The sequence below is a fragment of the Hordeum vulgare genome, chromosome 5H (genome assembly GCF_904849725.1).
Source record: "Hordeum vulgare subsp. vulgare chromosome 5H, MorexV3_pseudomolecules_assembly, whole genome shotgun sequence".
Classification (NCBI taxonomy): domain Eukaryota; kingdom Viridiplantae; phylum Streptophyta; class Magnoliopsida; order Poales; family Poaceae; genus Hordeum; species Hordeum vulgare.
In genome coordinates this window covers 521,455,221-521,476,922 of record NC_058522.1, presented here as the reverse complement: position 1 = coordinate 521,476,922, position 21,702 = coordinate 521,455,221, and the positions used below count along the sequence as shown (strand labels likewise).

Here is a 21,702-nt window from a genome sequence, read left to right as displayed (position 1 = left end):
CAACGTCCCCATGCCAGTGTCGATAGGCGCTGGAGTGTTCGGGGGCGGAGACTCGGTCGGCGAGCTCGGTGTGGCCCAGTCCGATGACACCGAGTATGTGGTTGGCTCCGACACGATGGCGTCGCTGTACACCACCGTGAACTCCCTGCTGTTGGTGTACGCGCCGTCAGCATGCACGGTGCTCCAATCCCAGTGGCGATCTTCTTCAAACCGCACGTCCCGCGTGATGTAGAGCCTCTTGCCAGTAGGGTCGTAGACCCTATATCCCTTCGTCCCTGGTTCATATCCCAGGAACACACTAGAGATAGTGCGGTCTGAGAGCTTGCTGACGCCGGGACCGACCACTTTGGCGTGTGCTACACAGCCGCCCCCAACGCCACTGGAGCTGCCCTCGCCTCCACCGGAGCCACCCTCGACGCCCCTACCTCCCTCGCCACCACTGCCTCCCTCGCCACCACTATCTCCCTCGCCACCACCGGAGCCATCCTCTGTAAGGCCCCATCCCTCCTCTCTCTCTCATGCATAACACAAACATTAGGTTAATTATCTAGGTTAGTGCTTTGACAGAGAACTAGCTAGGTTAAATAGTTTAATTAGGTTAATTATCTAGATTAGTGCAAAATTTTAGTTATGGCTTTGACAGAGAACTAGCTAGGTTAACTAGTTTAATTAGGTTAATTATCTAGGTTAGTGCAAAAATTTAGTTAGGACTTTGACAAAGAACTAGCTAGGTTAACTAGTTTAATTAGGTTAATTATCTAGGTAAACAAGGTTAACTAGCTAGGTTAACTAGCAAAAATTATTTGGACTATGGACCTGAATCTGGTCCAAATTTCATTCAAATAAAATTTGAATTATTTGGACTATGGAAATTTTGGTGAGGTCAGAAGGGTTAGAGAAAATGGAGTTCCTTTGCAATTTGATTGGGTTCTGTCCTAGGCAGAGAAGGGTTAGAGAAAATAATGTGTGTGTGTGTGTGTGTGAGAGAGAGAGAGAGAGAGGAATAGCTAGAACAGAATTTGGATTCTGTCCTAGGCAGAAAAGTGTTTAGTGAGGTCATTTTGCAAAGGTTTTTGATTTTTGAAAAGACCACTATTTTTCAAGGAAAAGAATTTAGGCAAGTTTTATTTTAAAGATGATCCTTCCTAGACTTTTAACTTTAAACAAAAAACAAAAGCATTTAGCTAAAAATAAACAACAGTAGCTATGGCATTTAGCTATAAACAAAAAACAGAATTGATGTTATATGATATATGTCATTGATGTTCATTTGCATATTCCATCATTGTTGATTATATCTTTTCATTGAAGTGGTCATGTTATATCTTTTCATTGAAGTGGGTCGGTTGTGCCCAAGTGGCCTTTTGTTGTTTGCAGGGAATGATTCCGAGTGGCCTATGTTTTGCCGGAATGTTGGTTCATTTCCGTTCCGGCAAATTTCACGTGCTCTATTTGTCCAGTTTGTAGCAAAGGTCATGCCGAAATTTTTCGTGAATTTCGGCATGACTTGTGCTACAAACTAGGAAATATCGAGTGCCCGGGATTTGCCGCAACGGGAATGAATCAACATTCCTGCAAAACATTGGCCTTTTTATGTCATTATTCATTTTATTAGGTCTAGAATTAATTGACTAGATTTAATCATAGGAAACATGGCTAGCAATGGTGAAGGACGGGGTTCTGGCGATTGCAACGTCTACGCGGCGGCAGACGCCTATTTGAACCTTCTCGATGAGCAACGGTTGTTGCAGGGCCCACCTATCACATCCGAGACTCAGACCGACATCGAGACCGGCGCTGAGACTGACACCGGCGTACGGGGTGGAGAGATCTCGCACAGGATGACAAGGAACCGCGCGCCCTGCTTCGGCCATAAGACCGACTTCTGCTGCATCCAGTAACCGAGTGGTACTATCAGCGATGGATTCTGTGTCCTCCACCACATGCAGGAGTTCACACAGGATCAGCAGAACCTTCGCATGTCACCTAGATCCGGCGATGCCCATATTCTGCAATGGGCAAAGAACCTAGGAGATATCCCGGATCATCGACTCCGAGCTGAGTTCTATCACATCCAGCGTGAACTTGCCCAAATCATCATGAAGGAGGTCCTCGAAAAAACAGGGATGTTCTACGAAGAAGGGCAAATGTCGCGGGAAGACGTCCGAACACGCGTAGCCGCTAAGTGTCTCGACCTGAAGCCTTTCACTGCGCTCGGGGACTATCTCCCTGACTTGCATGGATGGCGCGACATGTTGGAGTGATTGACGATATATGAAAATGTGTCCGTTTAGTCCATACTTTCTCTATGACGAAACTTTGTGTTATGCACGACGAAACTTTATTTGTGATGTAATTACACCGTCCCCATCAACTAGCGAAGATCACTCTAGTTAGGGAATTTTGGGTACGATGAACTTTGTATGCTTATGATATGTCGCTTCTATTTTTGCCAAGTTTGTCTCTTTCTGTTGCTCAACTATATATGTTGCATATCATCAACATGCAGGTGCATAGATCATCGATGGTGAAGAGTGCTACGCCAGGAGTATACGACGAGTGGCCGGAGTGTCGGGCCCAGGTGTTCCGGTTTCCGAGCGATACCCAGTAGTTACTTTAGGTTCACGCTAGTGCGAGACAGGGATACAAACCGATGCCTCAAGAAGTACTACATTATGTATGATGAGACATGTCATGTAACTTGTATAGTTATATCGTGATTACGACGTGACAACATGATTTGTGTTGGATGATATGATGAGACTATTATGTGTATGATATGATGAGCATATTGCATGTTTATGATATGATTAGAATAATGTATGAAACCTGTACAGAAACATCGCAAATACGTAGCAAAAAAAAGATATGAGAAAATATAGTAGTAGCGCTCTTTAGCGCTGGACAGGAAAACGTTGCTGCTAAAGTAACAGTAACGCGTGTCAAAACACGTTACTGATACACATAGCAGTAGCGTCGGTACAGAAAGCGCTACTACTAAGTAGGGATAGCAGCAGCGCGTGTCAAGACGCGCTACTGATAAACATTAGTTGTAGCGTCGTATCAGTAGCGCAGTTACCCACGCTACTGCTAGGGTTTTTCCTAGTAGTGTTATAACGCTGGCGATAGGGGGCCACCAACCAGAAGAGGGTTGGCGCCCCCGATCACGGCGCGAGTCAGGGGCGTCGAGCCGTTGGACTCGAACGGTAGGAGATCAATCTAACAACCCCGCCTCTACGGTTGACGAAACTACGAATCGATCGCATGAACGGAACCATGACATCGATGTGCAACTTCTTGTATAGACCTTATTTCGAATCAAACAACCGTAGTGTAGATCAGAAGGGACGAAGAAAAGGAGATTAGGGAGGAGTTTAGTGAAGATAGGAGAAGAAACCATGTACAAAGCTTGCATCCCTTCTATATTCGCTCATGCAAGGGGGGCTATCACGTGTTCTCGAAGTAGTTCCACCCAGCCTGGCTTGCTGAAAACTAACGATTCGATTGTTCCTTGCGGGCCTGACTGGGTCGCATATCCAACCAAATGGACCAAATTTTTTCCGTGCGGACCTGATTGGGACGGATGCGGACAACCAAACACATCATAAAAGTCCAGATATTTAAGGTATAAGACAGTTGATTTAAGGGGTCGTATGGACGTATAGAGACCGGATTTGCCAACTGTAGAAATGACCGTGAACATTGATGTCCATTACGCTGGTGTACACTTGGTTCGGAGTACGCAATGATGCACCGAGCTGACAAACTTATTTTGGTCGTCTCTCGCAGATGACGGCCAATCGAATCCATGACAAGTTCCTTTCATGTATTAAAAACGTACTAGGAGTGTAATAAATTTATACAAATATAATCTCGAGTGCCCAGGCGTGTACGTACCGCCAATTGATGGGCAAAACCAAATGCAGCAAAATATGTGTTCAGATTGTCACCACGCTGGTGACGAGGAGCATCCTTAAGATCATTTTCATGTCGTTGTCACCCAGGAAAAACAACATGCGGCGCGAAAACAAGACGAACTCAAACTGCGTCAATTATTAATGTGCTACAGCTCCAAGGATGAATCGAAGAAAAATATCATGAGCCAGATGAGCCTCCCATCTTGATCATCTCTGTCTCTGTCCATATCACACTGCCTGCTGAGCTCGCTTTGTGTTGCGCCAGTAGAGTAGAGAGAGATTTCCCTCTGTTTTCTAGAGAAACCTAGAGATTTATGATGTGGAAAAGATGTATCAAATCTGCATCACCAAATGCCAACTCGATGCCTCCGTACTGGCCACAGAATCAGTTGATTTGGTCAACAATTCTCTTGCTTGAAGTGTCACAGGTTCTTGATCTTCCTTTGCATTGACGTCAGATGGCGATTTCTGGTCAAGGATGCTTAGCTTCAGAGGTCAAAGGAATCAACTGGACTCTTTACAGCGTACAAGTCCACACAAATCATCAGCAGTGGCAATGATACTGACCATGCGTAGCGTGCCCGAACATTTTGGCTGAACAATCAAACCCAAAGAGAAAAATGATCTACTACAAGTTCAGTTAACCAAAGATATGTGCATAGATAGTATTATTCGAGTCCTCGCAACTACTGTATGAAACCTACGACCACTTGTACCACTACTTCAGTACACAGAGACCATCAAACCTCGCTACACATTTCCATTCCTGCCAACCAACACGCCCGAAAACCACCAGAAACGTTCACACAAGGGACCCAAAACACTTGCACTTGGCACATGTAACCCTATAAACGACGACTACGGAGAAACTAACGCACACGGAAGTTGATTAAAATTACAGGAGTCCGGCGCTTCATTCAGGCGTCGGCGGAGAGCTGGCGCTTCTGCTTGGACAGCTTGGCCTGCAGCTTGTCGAGCTTGGCGCTCATGCTCTTCTGCTGCTCGCTCACCGACCCCTCCTGGGTGCTGCACATCTGCGGCTTCATCTTCAGGCTGAACCTCCTCGGGACGTGGGACGCCCACCCTCCTCCTCCGCCGCTGCCGCCCTTGCCGCCGCGACCAAGCTTCTCGATCTCCTGCCGCATGTCCGAGCACTCCTTCTCCAGCTCCGCCAGCCGCATCCTCATGTTGTCCATGCCCACCTTCAGCACCTGGTTCTCCCTCACCGCCGCGGTCCACCCCCCGGCCTCGCCGGACATCGCGATGCCGCCGCTCCGTAGCGGCCTGGAGGACCCTTCCAGGTTGTCCGACACGAGCAGGCACCCCGCGATCGAGGTCCTCAGCTGCAGCTGCTCGAAGAAGAGGACTTGCACGACAACGCGCAGCGGCAGCCTCTCGTTCTGCGCGGCGTGGGTGCACGCTTCCAGGGACAGCTTCTGGCAGTCCATGAGCCGGCATAGCTGCTCGCGTTCGGTTTCTGATAGCCAGGAATGTGCCTGTGAGCAAACACAAAATGATGGCATTAAGCAGCTGCGTCATGTAGATGCAGATAGAAGTGAAATATCCCATTTCTTAAGGGAAAGTACTAACTAGTTGTTCCAAACAAAGACTGAAAAAGGGAAGCAGGATAGAGGATTTACCTTCAAGTACACATCGATGGCACGGTAGAGGCCATCATCCAGTGGCCGGGCATACTCAGGCAAAGCAGATGCCAGAGCTTGGAATTTCGGAGGTTTCAGATTGACATCCGGTGCAACCTCTGCAAGATAGCCATCAAGTAACTTGGCAACAGCAGTGATTGGTATCATAGAAGGGGACGCCATCATATCATCGATGCACGGGGAGCAACCACCGTTGGCTTGGTCCATTGCCAAAAAGTGCTCAACAATCCTGTGCATGCACTCGACGTTGTACAGTGTTTCCATGGTGTAAGAGTAATTTGGCAGCAGTAGATCTTCCAGACTGGCCTGGTCAAGCTGCATGCCAACACGTTTCTCTAAGTTGGCAATGCAAGTGGAGCTGGTCTTCAGAATCATGGATGTTTGAAGCAGCCCGAGCAAGAGTTTCGTAGGTACCAAACCCTTCTGAAGAGGCAATAGTCTGTCGATCTCCTCAAGCAAGTTCCTCTGTTCTACATCTGAAAGAGTACCAGCCAGGGGCATTGCTCCCATGCTATTGCGCCTGCTGAGTCCTGGGATATACTTCCGCGCATAGTATGCCAAAGAACCAGCGATGATCTCAGGCCGTATGCGTCGAGACTCCATACCAGATAGCAATCTCTTGTACATGGGAAAACTCAATGACGAAACATCATCATACCACCAGTCTGAACTGAAGTTTCTGGGCCTGGCACCGGTGCTGATCCCATTCCACAGCACACTGCCACCAGGGCTTTGCATGATGCCATGTTCCCTTATCGGCCACCCAAACAGGTTTGGATCAGTGGTTGCTTTCGATGCTAATGACTCGATGCATCTCTTCACGATGTGAAGATCTTCAGCATGAGGGAGGAGGTCATCACATGTTTCTAGCGCTTTTAAAGAATCTTTCCAGTTACGAAGCACCACTTGGTTAAGGAACATTTCTGTCTGTGCAATCAAGTTGTCATCAGATATTTCTTCAGTCATCTGAAGATGCTCAGAGGCACAACGCAGGTGGACAACATTTGCAGAAGAAAGTTCTATTTTCACTCCATAGCAGAATCTTGCCACCATCTCAAATGATTTTGCACCCCCTGGGATATCATTTAGTTTGATGATGCACTCTTCTTGGTCTGAACTCTCCTCAATCAACTGTTCAAGAACAGCACTTTTGGAAAGTAAAGGGAACTGCAAAGAGGATAGATAACCAACATTAAGGCGAAAAACAGCGAGCATATAGTGTTAAATCAAGTACAAGGTAAGAAAAAACAGTAAAGATGCATGAATGATCACGTGAGAAAGTTAACAAATGTCATGGGCATTATTTTTAAATATGAAATATTGCCACAAACTAATTCTACAAAAAGGAGTGGCTAAGAAATCCTTTCAATACAATTATAACTTACTTATCCTTCTTAATAAGGACAACATATACGATTCCTATAAATCTACAGGTAGTTCCTTGCCGACTTAGAATGGACAATGTTTGCATGTCATGAATGACTAAAGTTTGTTACTCCACCTTGATGGTTTCAACTGCATTATTTTTAATACCAAACACTTAAAAGTATCTTTCTTCCGAGGCATTCTAGTAACACGTCATACAGTAGCTGTTTCTAGCACCATAGAGGCGAAATAATTTACAGACACTAAGAGGAAATGCATGTTACCTTATGAAGGTGGAAGGACATATTCCCAACCTCAACAGTAACATCGCTGGGCAGTCCTGTTGTGCAGAACCTAGAAGGTTCAAAAGCAGAAGAAAAGTCAACATCACTATATCAGACGTATATAAATACGAAACTTCACAGAGCAAATTTGAACATATATATCCATGTCCCTTTGATGTCACAAAGGGTGGCGCTAAAGGCGATTGAGTTCATGAAACATGGGAAGCTTAGGCTATCCATTTAAAACAGACCCAAACCTGCTCTCTACTAAACAATTACAAGTTGGTTACGTCGTCCTCCATCAATGAGGAACGATGGCATCCCGCTGCCAACCAATGTGATGTGGATCCATGAAAAACTGCAGGCTACCCCCACAAACTGATTGCAGAAGCGGTCAACTGCAATCAACTGTGCATATTTGTGGGTACAATAAGTGAATAACACCCCACCATGCTTCAATGGAGGAACTGTATCTAGCATGTGCAATGTGGCACCAAAGCAGGCGATACCGCAAGTCTTCCCCTGATTTCGTGAGAACTATTCCTCGTCAACAAGTGTGTCCGTAACAAACCGATATTTCAAATTTCGGCTCATGCCTTCTTTTCAACTTTTTTTTGGCAACTAGCGTAGCATTTGAAACTAATGTTTTCAATCCTGAATTTTCTTTCTTGATCACCCATAACAAAGAAGCAGGAGCAAGTAAACCAACTCTGATAATCGAATCCTATCGTTTTGCAAATTGCAATTGAAAATATGTGAATATGAAAGTGGCCTGTATAGGAGTATGTACAAGGAAACAAACTGCAACAGATGTCATCACGCAAGGAGGGCGTCGAATCCGTGCATTCCAGCCAAACAAGTTGACTTGTGAATTATGATACCTACACACAGAGCTCCACCAAATTCGCACCAATTTGACCCAGAAACCCCAAGAACGCCAACCAACAACCCTTGTCCTACTTTCGCCCCCAATTCTTTCTTTCAGGTTTCAGCTAGCAGCAAAAGAACAGCATTTACAAGGAATTCATTCCTGCTGTTTCAGGTTTCAGCTAGCCCAATTCTCTATCCGGGCCAGGGAAAAATCAAGGCCTCCTAAATTAACAAGGGAGATGAACACAGGGCGGACAGGGAAGAATTGGATAATCAGTCGAGAAAGTTACCACGCCTGTCCCTGCCTTCTGAAGGCATCGGGCTTTGATCCCAGCTTGACCGACGCCGACGCGGCCATCCCGGACGACGACGAGGGCTAGCCCGCCACGCCACGGCCACCTCCAAGAAACGCTGCGCGAGCAGGTCCCGAGCGCGGAAGAAGAACCCCCAACCGCCGCCAGTCCACCGCTCCGAAGATCAGGCCATGGCCTGGTCCGCCTCTCCCTCTCTCTCCCGCCGCCGCCGGAACCAGCTCCCCGCGAAAGAAAGAAAGAAAGAAAGAAGGAAGGCGGGCAGGGCAGAGGGCGCAGGGTCAGCAGCGGGAGTAGATGGTTGGAGGCCCTTTTGGCGAGCTGCTGATCCAACCACTCCTCCAATAAACCAAGCGGGGGTTGCAGAAGCAGTTAATGGCGGGCGGGTCGCCGGGGGGATCACAATGGGGGTTGGGGGAGAGAGGAGGGAAGGCCAGCAGGCGAGTAGTTGGGGGAGGAGGTGGGGGTGGGCTCTCTCTCTCTCTCTCTCTCTCTCTCCTTGAAGACGGCAGTTTCTATTGTGTGCTCCCCCTCCCCTGCTCCCCCTCCCCCTCTCTCTCTGCTTTTGTGGGTGTGCTAATTAACGAGCTCTCAATAAAAACCCATCAAGCTTTTCTGGTTTGAACATGGAGTGTGGAGTGTGGAGTGTGGGGAAGGGGGAGCAGTTGGCGCTGTTTCCTTCTGCTACTTTTTTTGAGGGCCTAGTGGTCATGGGGACAGCGCCATGACTGGGTGTAAAAGAGCGGCAGAGATCTCCTTTCTGGTGACAATCCATTGCCAACTCGACATTGTTGCAAGGAGGAAGAAAAGGAGACGAGGAGGAGGAATCGGGGTCAATTGATAGGCATCAAACGGGCTGACGACAGAGGGAAGGAGACAAGGCAGCAGGTCAACTAATGGTTACTCGTTATTAGTACTGTCAATCAATCAATTATTATTTGGTCGGCAAGGGATATATATATAGACACTCCTATTGCGGCATGCAAAATCGCACGGCTGGCTACATCGATTGCAGCGGAAAGGAAATGCTGGGAAATAATCTGTCTATTCGATGGTAAAGGGGAAAAGTGTAATGGCGCAGATGTTCCAGAGCTTTCAAGAAAAGGAATGCGTTTCTTTTTTCGGGAAAAAAAAAAGAAAAAGGAAGCAGGGTGCGGCATATGGGAGAGGAGCGGGGTGCGCGTTCGTGGCAGTGTGCGTGGGTCGTTGGCGCCGGGAGTTACTAATTATTTAGTGAGGAGGGCATTAAAAGCTCTGGAAATCTTGGGCTGCGTGTACAGAGATTCTCTGGACGGGAGAGCGCGGGTCAGGTGTGTGTGCCAGGCCAGTACAGCCCGGCCGACGTTTGTTTAGCGCATGCATTAGCCACCGCTTTGTCCTCTTGACTTGATTGTGTTTTCCGGACATCCCTCCCTGGTGTTTTCTTCTTCCTTTTTCAAAAGAATCTTTGGGAGGCGCAGACCAAACCGTACTAGTACTCTTTAACAGATTTTAATACGGGCTACGTACAAATATATATAAATATATTTTAAAATATAGATTAAATCATTTTATTTCGTATGCAGTCTATATTAAAATTCCTAAAAAACAAAAAAAATGAAGGGAGTATGTCTAATAGAACTATTTGTGATGGGAAAATGGAAGCTTGTGCTGCCGGCAAATGCTGTTCTCGATCGGTGGTGCATGGCTTTAACCTTACGTAGTCGCCTAGTCGGTGCTACGTACGTGCCTGGAGAATACCCAAGCCACCTTGATGGTCGGGGAAAAAAAAAAGAGAACGAACATGTGGCTTGCTTTGGGGCTAGCGTGGCGGTTGCCGAGTGCTTGCTTGTACGTGCAGATGCCGCCGCTGTTTTTTTTTTTTTACGTAATCGGTAATCAGATGGCGCCGCTGTTTGCCGAGCACGGATGCACAAGGACAACTCGTTGGACGTGGCTCCCCTGACGTGCCGTGGCGCCCACTGACATCTGGACCCGGTCCCACACGTCAGCGGACCAACGTCAGGGTGCAGTTAGGACCTCATATGTTGGATGATAAACACAATATTACCATCATATAAAAACAAAGCAAAGAGGTTTAAGATGTATTGGAGGCTATCTCGATGATCAAGGAAGGAACGGACAACAAATCAAAGCATGCTTTCATCGTTAGGAAGACTATTAATAGTAGGGAATCGTTTCGTGCGCGCGGGTCCATGCAACATTTTTCCCACCCACGCGCTTCGCTCGTCAATGGATGCAACATTTTTCGTCTAAATTTGTTGCAACCAGCTTCATTTTTGCTTTTTACTATATTTTGTCCCAATATAAAAGTTGCATATACGTTTGGTTGCAACTTCAGTTCGTCGGATTTTTCATTATAATTGATGTTTTTTACTTTTGTTACAACCGTGTTAATTTTTGCTACAACCGGCATCATGTTTTGCTGCAACCGTTCACTAAAAAAATCGCATACACGTCACGTAAATATTTGTTACAACCGCTGTTTGACTTTTGCTATCACGTACCATCAGCTTCGTTTTTTTGCTATAAATTTTATTTTTTGTTGCAAACGTTGAAAAAATTGCTGCATCGCATCTAAATTTTGCTGCATAGGAGGAAAAATGTTGCATGCGGATCCAACGATGCAGACGCGCGGGGGTTGATGGATCGTGCGGCCCGCGCGCGGCCGGCCGAAAGTTTGGGCCGGCGCACCAGCGCAGATCACTCCCCTTAATAGTATGGAGGAACGCAATTCTTATATTACTCACACTCGTCGGAATGGTAGTAGGCGCTAGTCATTTCATGGCTAGTTTTGATAGGTTGCAGTGCCGAACCATGGTTTGGTTAGGTTCTCCTCTAGAAGAGGTCCTGAAAATTATTGGACGAGATTGTAAGACCGAACTTTGAGTAATAGGAGCCAGAAAAAAAGATAGTGATCAGTGAAGTCCAACCAGTGCAATGCAAGAAGGAGATAGGACGCACGCTCGTGGCGCATGTTTGGGCCGTACGTCACGACTCGCGAGCACATCGGGGGAACTAAACCATCCCCAAACAATGGTTTTCTATTGCTATTCTCCAGGTTATATAGCAATGGGCAGACATGCGTGCAGATGACGCCGTTGCTTGTCAACTCCTCGATCGGGGTTTTGTATGGTCGTCCGTTACGTTAGCCGGCGGTGCACTATCCAAGTTACTCCTACTCCTAGTCCAATCTTATCGCCACATGCCTACGAATTGTCACACAAAACAAGACAGATGTGGTTCATGGCGTCCATTTTTCTTTCCTTTCGACGCCGCAAATTCCAGCCATGACAAATTTTGTTCCATCTTCCAAGCAAGCCCCTACACCACACTACGCATCATAGCCGGGAACACCAAGCAGGTCGGCACCAACGTGCACGGTAACAACACAGGACCGTAGTACTATCATCATTTGGCACCAGAAAGGGAGATCCACATCACACACGCCCGGCCAGCGAACCGTATTTGCTTGCAATCTGACTGTTATCCGTCCGAGACCACACGAGAAAAGTGTTGCCCTACTACCACTACTTGCTGTTGCCTCCAACCGAAAGGGAAGAAACGACGATGGGGGTGGTTGATACAGCCTGTGCGACTCCGCCACCTAAAGGTCAAACGGTTTCTCATCTGGTCCATCGGCCTTTTTCCACCACCACCACGCCATGATCGACCATCGCGTGAATGGTGAATGGTGAATGGTGATCGACCATGACGATGGGGGTCGGACCACCGCCGTGCGCCACGACGGGTCTCGACGTTTACAGAGAAATGCAGCGTGAATGGTGATGCTACAAACGGTACGCAAAATCGGCGGGTGAGGGGGGCGCTGCTGTTGCCGCATTGCTGCTCCAGGAAACATAGGGCCGGTGAAACTGGAGCGCGGCTGCTGTTTTTTTGAAGAAGTAGAAGAAAAAGGAGGGCGTCTGCTGCAGTTAATCCAACCAAAAAATTCAAGTCTGAGGTACGGCATCATCTGCATTCTGCGGCAATGCTGGGCCTGGGCTGGAGCGGCATCAAGACTGGGCCATCTGCGCACCAACATGAATGAAGAAGGGAGTCAGAATCTCATGGAGCAGACAGTAAATATAATCTTTCAAAAATGCGGAAGGCACGCGCTTAAAATAAATACTCCTGCTATTCACCTATCAGCTATCACCTTCACATCACAGAGCTTTGATGTCGAAGAGATAATTAATGCCTTTAACTAGTTCTGATATATCTGTCCAGGACACCACATGACAAAACAGATAAAAACAAGGCCAAAAGGCACAGGCATATATGAGTGGATTCCAGTTGCTTCATGCTTTTATGGCCCTGGTCATGATTTCGTCAGCTATAGCATTTTCTCTCTCTGTGGTAATACAACTGCCTGATATAAATCCTTGGCAGTTCGAGCAGAAGACTATTTACAAATATAACAAGAAACAAACAGCCAATCACTATTCGATTTAATCAATAGTGGAAACTCGTCAAAAACCGGTCAAGTTATTGCTTGTTTTTCTGGCTAACTTGAGGACATACTGTTTCAGATATTTATTTTTTCATGGATTCCGATTTTTGTATCTCATATTTAACAATGCACCACTTCAACCACTAATATTATTATTGCACGTTCAAAAAATGATGTAAGCATTTTTTTTATGGTGTCTTCACTCATAACATTTTCATATATCCAAACTACATATACTAGCCAATAACTATGATCAAAATAATATGGTTTGACTGGAGGGAATATCATGCATAAGTGAGTGCAAATAACAATAAAAACATGGGTTCAGAGCCATTGCTTTGTCTAGTACTTTGGAAAAAGTCGTAATCTCACTCCACAAGTCAATGATTTCTATGAAAAATTGCTCAATTTGGTATTCTTACTAACCAGGTATAACCCAACCGGTTACTGAGAAATTATAAATATGGTCTAACATGTGAAAGAAGCACTATAGGACATGTAACTACTTCCTCCGTTTCTAAATATTTGTCTTTTTAGAGATTTTACTAAGGACTACATACGGATGTATATAGACATAATTTATAGTATATGTTCATTCATTTTGCTTCGTATGTAGTCCGTAGTTGAATCTTTAAAAAGAAAATATTTAGAAACGGAAGGAGTAGATAACAAACAGAGTAGGGCTGTTACCAGTTCAGTAACATTTCTGCTCCTTACTGCTTCAGCAAAAGCTTGTGCCGCTTGGGCATCTGCTTCTGCCGCCTCTGCTTCTCTTGTGGCTGCTTCAGCTTCTGCCATGAGAGCCTCTGCCTCTGCAACTGCGCGAGCAGCAGCGGATGCAGCCTCTTTGGCGGTCATGGTTATCATATGCGCCAATTCAGCATCAACTCGAGATTTTGTAAGGGTTTCAATATCATCGCTCTCTGTCATCTGGGGCTCTCCTTGTATGTCTTCTAGCAGCAGTGTTTCAGGGCTTCGTCCCTCAGAGTACATTGAACCAGGTGCAGGTGCAATCCTGTAATTCCGATTTACCTGCAATATTCATAGTGGCATGCTAAAATGGCATATGTAGTTTATATACTCTTCATACGAATAACAATATCCTAAGCTGGGATAACAGCAGGCCATTCCTCATGGCTTGAGCCACTACATATGCCCATGGAATTTGCAGAACCAAGCAGCTGGTTGGCTCAAAATTCAAAAGGGGTAAAGAATAAGCATCAAGAGATCAAGTCACGAACAACAATAATCCCAGCAACCAAAAAACACTTACACCATTTTAGTAAAAATAAAATACAAACTTGCAATCCAATCCAATGAGATTCCACATGAAACCGAATAAGAAATCATTATGCAAAACTAATTGCTGTTATCTGGCATACATGTTTGGCATTGTTATAGTCTGATAGAGTATGGTACACACATAAATAAGTGTATGCATATTTTGGTACACATATGCATTTGTGCTGAAACATGCACATATTGGAAACGATTCACAGATTCTGCTTTAATAGATATGCCATCGATGCCAACTATTCAGTTGAATGAAATTACCCTTCGAAAAGTTTTTCATGAAGTAGGCTGTATGTATATAAGTAATTAACCCATGAGGGGTGACCAAATAGTTCCACCTCAAACATCAATGCGTTATTAGTTTTATTTCCTCTAGACTAGAAAGGATAAACATGAAGTTGAGAACTAAAAGGGCATTACCTCTATCAGTTCTCCACTGGTGGTCAAGTCCTTCAAGTTTGCAGACAATATGTGATCAAAATCACCAGGTGGCAAATATTCCTCCTGTTTGGAACCAGGTTAGTAAAGTTGTCACATGAAAGGTGAAAGCAAACAAGGGCAAGTGCAACATGTTCCTACAAGATTTCTATTAGCAAAAGGGAGAAACTGCAAACATGGTCATCATTTCAAAATGACATCAAAGCTCTACAAGAAGTAATAATGCAACAGTTTAGTCAACAAGGAACAAGAAAGATGAGCTCTACTGGATAGTGTCTAGACTATGAACATCATGCTTAGTTGACCGGGTTTGAGCCTCCTCACTCTCTAGGAATGAGATTTGTGTGACGTCTCTCCTCAGTCCTCTCTATAGCTTTATTTTTAGCAAGGGACAAGAAAAGGACGCGACAATTCATCAAAGAAAAGATGGATCAGTAGCCGAGGTTAGGGTTACAAAACTGCAATCAGGTAGGGCATGATTTTCAGCCAGTTTCCAAGGCAAGAAAACTGATTCGAATTCCTGCATTTTGAAATCCTTTTTTTAAGAATGACAACAAATTTGAAATTCGCAATGATTATGTTCAGGAAACCAGAAACAGTCCAGTTCTGCTTACTGCTCGGTTCTACCATGTTACCCACACATTGGTTGTGACAGCCAATTAGATGGTAGAGACTAAAGAATGTCGATTGCACAACAGAAATCACAGGATATCTTGAGGTACCAGACTTGTTTGGGATTGTACTAGTTTCTGTATGTGAGCTCATTTTGATACGATAGAGTCAGGCTAAATATAGTTTTAACTTTTGGTAAGAACTGTGTTTGCATAGGATTTCGTTTATTTCCCATTAGTCCATGGATACCATTTTTCTCTCTTTGTGGTGTCCAAATATTTTTTGTTAGTCGAAAGACTGAAACCATACACGAGAAGCTGGCATGTGCTGACTAAATAGAAGTACATAAGAATGAACATAAACAAAAATAAACACTTCCATAAAAAAATGTAAAGAGTAGATAAGCAAGAAGACAACAATAAGAAAGTTTACAGAGATTGCAAAATATATACCTCTAGTTCTAGATAGAAAACAAAAATAAATTAAGGATGCAAACCTCTATGTAATTAGCAATCGTAGTTCTGTGTGACCCTGTAGGCTCATTCAAGTTCTTTACAGATTCCAATATGATATTGTTTAGCCTGCAGGAAAACCATTAAACTACAGTGAAGCATCCATAATAACTTGTCTTTGCTTGGATATAACTGTGGGACAAGTAATAACTGCCAAGATATATATGGTATACAATGTTATACAAGTATGATTACCTTGACCGAGATTTCTTCGGAATTAAAACATTCCACACTTCACTTGACACTGATGCTATAGGCTGTTCATCAACAATTTCGTCATCAACATCAGAAGCAACTGTGCTGATTGCCATTGAGTGATCGTTCCTCTTAGGAGTAGCTCGGTTCTTCTTCGTGGCAGTCCTTCCCTTATTCATAGAGCCTGATTCAGTGGAAAATACGTTCATGTTGCGCCACTTGTCCTAAGTAGTAATTAGTAGACAAAAGGCATGCACATCAATAACTGAAGATGATATATGGAATTTAAAATCAAACAAAACATGGTTTGCAAGAAGAGAAATTTTGGATGGCCCTTACTGAAGTGACCTTAACAGACTTGCAGTGAGGTGTAAACAGTTCTAACCTTTAGATCAACATTTGACCGGCAGCTCAAGATGGAACTAAATTCTTGATCTGTCAATATCACACGCCAACTTCCCACTCCATGCTTTGCTATGCCAGCTCTAAGAGCAGCCTCTTCCCTTGAAGTCCACTTTTGCTTTCGAGCACCCATATGCTTAGGCCCAATATCCTCTGTCAGATATAATACGAACACGAAGTTGTACCTTCTGACCTATATTCATTACATCAGACCATTTTCAGTACTTGCAGAACAAACAACTAGAAGAAGGATGGCGAGTGCTGGATAACATTTGGTCGATATCCACTGCAACACTGAAAATTCTTAAATCTCCTAAATGAGGATATCTTGGCAGAAATCTAACATGTGCGGAAAACATTTTACATAAATAAGAAAAAAATACAGTATATGCCATCCACCCTCTTCAGCTAATAATAAAGAAATAAACTAAGGTTCATGGCAACTTTCATGTACCAAACAATAGGGGAAGTGATGAAGTGCCATCTGAAATCTGGGCAACTATATAGTCCTTAAAAGAATAGTTGATGTTTTATATCAAAGACGTTCTATTTTGCTCATTATGAAATACAGCCCATCATTTCCTTAGTGATACACATTTGATCACAATGGTATTTTCGTACCAACCAAATAATGGCCATTAAGATATGGTGAAACAAAGCTGCAAATTAGGTTTACAGGATAACTTCAAATTAGTTTTTCATTGGAAATAATGTGAGAAGAACATGCGGTGACTTCGGTCATTCAATGCATCTTTCGATAAGCGTAAGTTGTAAGCACAGTTTCATACGGTTGTCCCATATGATACAATGTCCAGGAGGCTTGACCAGTGGTCTTCCGTTATAAAAAAGAAAGAGAGTTTGATAATGAGAAGGCTATTGCTACATCGACAACAAGCACCTAATTGCTCAAGCAAACTACGAGAAATATCACTAGAGAACATAAAATGTAGCCATGTTGGTTGCTTGGTGCTAAGGGCCTTCTAAAAAAAGAAGGTACTTTGTCATAACTAATAAGAGCAATAACGATGGGCATTTAAGAAAGCTATTTGCTCCACCATCTCTGTTTTAGGAAACACATCCAGACTTTATTGAAGTACTGGTAAAGTGCCATTGGTTCCTAACAGCTTAAGTATCTGTTAGACTGCTAGTCAAACTGAACAAATTATCAGCGCAGAGATTGGTGCATATCAAACATATATGGCTCATTCATCATCAGAAGTAGAAATGTGACTCGGCACCTAAACGACCGCTCTGGACTATGACCAAACCCTAGCATCACATACACGGTGGCGATGTGATAGTCTTGCCTAGTGCATCAGTATCACCAAGAAAGTTTACCCCATATCTCAGATTTGATCAAACTGACATGCCAAAGGGAGTGCTGAAACACAAAGATTAATGCTGGACAGTGAAACTTGTTACACATAAAATCACTTAAAGCCGTCTCTGTGCAGAGTCTGATCTAATATGGCTACAAAGGACAGAACTTCAGAGACTGGCATTGGCCAAGAAATAGCACAGTAATGATGCAATGCAACCTATATTCCACACAGAACCATCTAGATACATGACAGATAGCACGATGCGTCCGCAATCACATCCCAATCGCAGTGAAAAACAACAAGATGCTTGCTTTTTTAGTTAGATCTAAAACAGCTAAGCTGGGCATAAAAATCGCATATGTCACACCAAACTTGGTGTCGAACAGAGAGCATACGGAGGGTTTACCACCCGCTTCTTGGCCCCAATGCTCGCGACACCGCTAGTCGCGGCCAGGAACTACAGGGCGCCTATGCGGACGTTCCCCTGGCGATTCCGAAGCCAAGAACTGTATCAGCACAAATACGATTGATCGGAAGAAGATGCTGTTCAAAGGGCGCAGATAAATAAAAGCGCCCAAACAGAGTCGGGGGTGGCCCGGGGCCGGGACGGATTTGGGGGGAGAAAGGGTGGGTGCGAGGGATCGCGCGAGCAGTTCCAATCCGAGGAGGAGAATTAGAAATTAGTTCTGAGAATCGTCGACGAGATATTACCTTGGCGGCTGCTCGGTGCCGGCTGGCATTGAGAGAGCTTGGTGGCAGGAGGAGGGCACGAAAAGAGGGCAGAGAAGAAAAGAAAGGACGGCCAGCAAAGAGCAAACTTTTCTTCCGGACTCCCGGATGATGGGATTTTACCAGGGCTCTGTTTCTCCCAACTTTTTTTTTGGGTGTCTCTTAGATGAGTATGAGTACTTTTTTTAATGTGTTTAGGACACATCTAGATGTGACGTAATATTACACATCTAAATAACTATAAATTAATTATAAAAGAAGAAAAAAATACCCTGAGGAATTTTCATGTAAGCTCAATCATACTAAAACCTAGATGTACAATACTTATCTCATATCTAGATGTGTTTTAGCAAGATCATTCTTTCTTTTAACACGATACAATCAAAATCGATCACATACAAAAGTATACACTCACTCATGCAAGCATATCATATCTCTATGATCACCTTCAGTGACTGAAGGGACATATCATATTAAGATTTCAGGAAGTCATCATCGACACCTCGCAGTCGATGAGAATGCCTTCTCCCACTGAACGAACATCACCGGAAGCCTGAAATAATCCAAAAAACAATGCAAATACCGATGTCAAGTCTAAGACTTGAACCCTGATGGACTAGGGATATCGTTGTCCTTTTAAACATCAAACCACCGGTTGTTTAGTACTCGTCTTGAATCGTATCCAAGATAGTCATGTCCTTATCATCCTTTCTTAAAAGCAAAGATGTCCTCAACGTTGTTTAATCTGAAATATGGTTAACAAAAAAGACAAGTTGTATACGTTGTATATGTATGTGTCATCGATTTTTTACTTCCCTAAAAGGATGCACATGTGACACATTTCACACAAATAATTTTCATATGACGTGAAATGTAAAACCAAAATATTATTACAAGAAAGTAAACCATCTAGAAGTATTGCACCTTTGTTTGTACATCAAGGACAATAAAACTGAACTACTACCTACTGACTAGTTCTCCCTAACTACAATTATTTAAATACAGAGAGACTATTTTCCAGCTCCATCACGCTTCCTTCTTTGTGAGCCATTAGACTTCGTGTTTCACACGTATCCGATCATTCGATCTGGTTCACCTCGTATTTTTTGAGAAGGTTCACCTCGTGAATTAAACAGGATGTCTTGGTGGCCGCTACTCGTGTGGCATTTACATAGTCTTGTGGTTAATTTGGCTTGAGTAAAATGCATGGGGAGTCTCTAAATTCGTGTTGTGTGCTCACTTTGATCATTGTATTTAGGAATACATTCATTATGGTCACTAAATACGACAAGACATGATTATATGGTAACTGTCTCGCGTATTGAGCTCGTACGCGCGTTGACCACTCGACCGCGCCAGCTCGCATGAAGCGGTCGTTCACGGTTCGTATTTGCACAAAAACCCATGTTTCCTTGGAAATGGATCGAACCCTCTTGCATTTTCATTTATGTTCACACCGAATCAGGGTGCAACGCAAGGGAGAGGGAGGCGACTATCGCTGGCACCAGATCATCGGCGTCAGAGAGGCCCCAAAAGGGTTGAGGCACACGGTTCGTCAACCCTTGTTTGTCAGGGGCACCGAGGCATGCCGAAGATGGCCCCTGTTTGTCGGCTTGATAGTGCACCGCCCCCAAACTACAGTAGGACCCACACTTTCCCCTCAAGTCTTGGATTCTAGGGTTGTTAATCTATAATATTTCGTTTGGGCATCAATAATCTTGAGTTGGTTTGATAGGGTTGCCCACATTGGAGTAGATATTTCGCTAGGTTTTTTGGCATGATTTGGGGTTTTCAGCGTAGGGTTTGGTGTGTAAAGGGGGGCCTTATAGTTGATTCGGACGATTTTGTTTGGATATCACCAATTTTGAGTTAATTACATAGGTTTGCCCGCACTCGCCTCGGAGTAGGATTTTAGGTGTGTAAAGGAGGTGCCTTGTAAATGATTATGATGCTTGTGTACATGTATTATTCTTGTAATTAAAGCGCAAAGCGCAAAAAAAGTATGTTCACATAAATCATGGTGGATATATCTATGGTGTAAGGGCATTCTCATGCTTAAGTGTTTTGGTGATGATGACAACTCACTATGTTATCTAACCGGGTGTCAAGTATGCAGGTATCATTTGTTAAGACAAAAGACGGTTAGGCATTCCCTCCAAACGGAAAAGATCGAAGACAAATTCCCTACGTGTTTATTTTCTTTGGTCGTAGGGATCCTGTACTATTAAGAGGGAATCCACATTGGAAGTTTGTGGGTGAATCAATTCTTCTCTAAACACCGTTGCCCCCATCGTGTTCTATCACATCATTGAGAGAGAGGAACCCCAGTTTTTCTCTACTCACCGGTTGTACCGGTTCTATGGGAGGTTGTACCGCTCAGTTGTTGAGCGGTTGTACCAGCCCTGCACCGGTCCACCACCCGACATGGTTATGATTCACTTCGGTTGTTGGGCGCTGGTGGTCCGGTTGTACCGCCATATTAATTATAGCCGGTACTACCGGTGTTCCAAGCGGTTGTACCGCTTGGGACTTAGCCACGTCCAGCAACCATGGATGGTGATACCTCTAGGCCAACTTCCTGTTTTGGCCCGGTTGTAGGGCGCTGGTTGACCGGTTGTTCCACTAAAATAGAAACACCGGTTGTACCGGCCCAGCAACCGGTTGCACCACCCAGTGCAATTTTGTTGTAACGGTTAGAAATCTTGGGGGCCTATATAAAGGGGTTTTTCTTCTTCACCCCCCTTATATCTTACCTCTCTCTCTTCTCCATTGATGCACTGAAGCTTTCTTACCCGATCTATCTCCCTAGCCACCCAAACTTGTTGTCTTGTTAGGGATTGAAGGAGGAGACCTAGATCTACACTTCCACCCAAGGAAAATTGATTTCCCCAAGTTCTTGTGAGGATTTTGTTACTCTTGGGTGTTTGAGCACCCTAGACGGAACATGTCACCTCAGAGCCCCATTCCATTGTGGTGAAGCTCCGTTGTTTTGTTGGGAGCCTCCAATTAAGTTGTGGAGAGAGCCCCAACCTTGTTGTACAGGTCCGGTTGCCACCTTCAAGGGCATCACTTAGTGGAATCACGACACCTCGCATTGTGTGAGGGCGTGAGGAGAATATGGTGGACTTAGTGGCATCTTGGGGAGCATTGTGCCTCCACGCCGCTCCAACGAAGATGTACTTCCCTTCAAAGGGAAGGAACTTTGGGAACACATCCTCATCTTCATCGGTTCCACTTATGGTTATTTCTTACCTTTACTTGTATTTACTCTTTGCTTATTATTGTTGTTGTTAGCATCATATAGGTTGCTCACCTAGTTGCATATCTAGACAACCTAT

At 44.4% G+C, this 21,702-nt stretch overlaps 2 protein-coding genes across 2 annotated transcripts; both read right to left on the bottom strand.

The window, feature by feature from the left end:
* Positions 1-4,557: 4,557 nt before the first annotated feature.
* Positions 4,558-9,291, bottom strand: LOC123452117 (BTB/POZ domain-containing protein At1g30440). The gene is made up of 4 exons (XM_045128701.1): positions 8,388-9,291; positions 7,228-7,297; positions 5,558-6,745; positions 4,558-5,413 (listed from the first exon to the last, which is right to left on the bottom strand). Exons 1-4 carry the CDS (start codon positions 8,453-8,455, stop codon positions 4,835-4,837), a joined length of 1,905 nt encoding a protein of 634 aa, XP_044984636.1. The 5' UTR covers positions 8,456-9,291; the 3' UTR covers positions 4,558-4,834.
* A 2,357-nt stretch (positions 9,292-11,648) lies between these two features.
* On the bottom strand, positions 11,649-18,432 carry LOC123398226 (single myb histone 5-like). Its single transcript, XM_045092722.1, has 7 exons — positions 18,347-18,432; positions 16,297-16,506; positions 15,912-16,135; positions 15,701-15,785; positions 14,575-14,658; positions 13,552-13,893; positions 11,649-12,439 (listed from the first exon to the last, which is right to left on the bottom strand). Exons 2-7 carry the CDS (start codon positions 16,444-16,446, stop codon positions 12,425-12,427), a joined length of 900 nt encoding a protein of 299 aa, XP_044948657.1. The 5' UTR covers positions 16,447-16,506; positions 18,347-18,432; the 3' UTR covers positions 11,649-12,424.
* Positions 18,433-21,702: the final 3,270 nt, after the last annotated feature.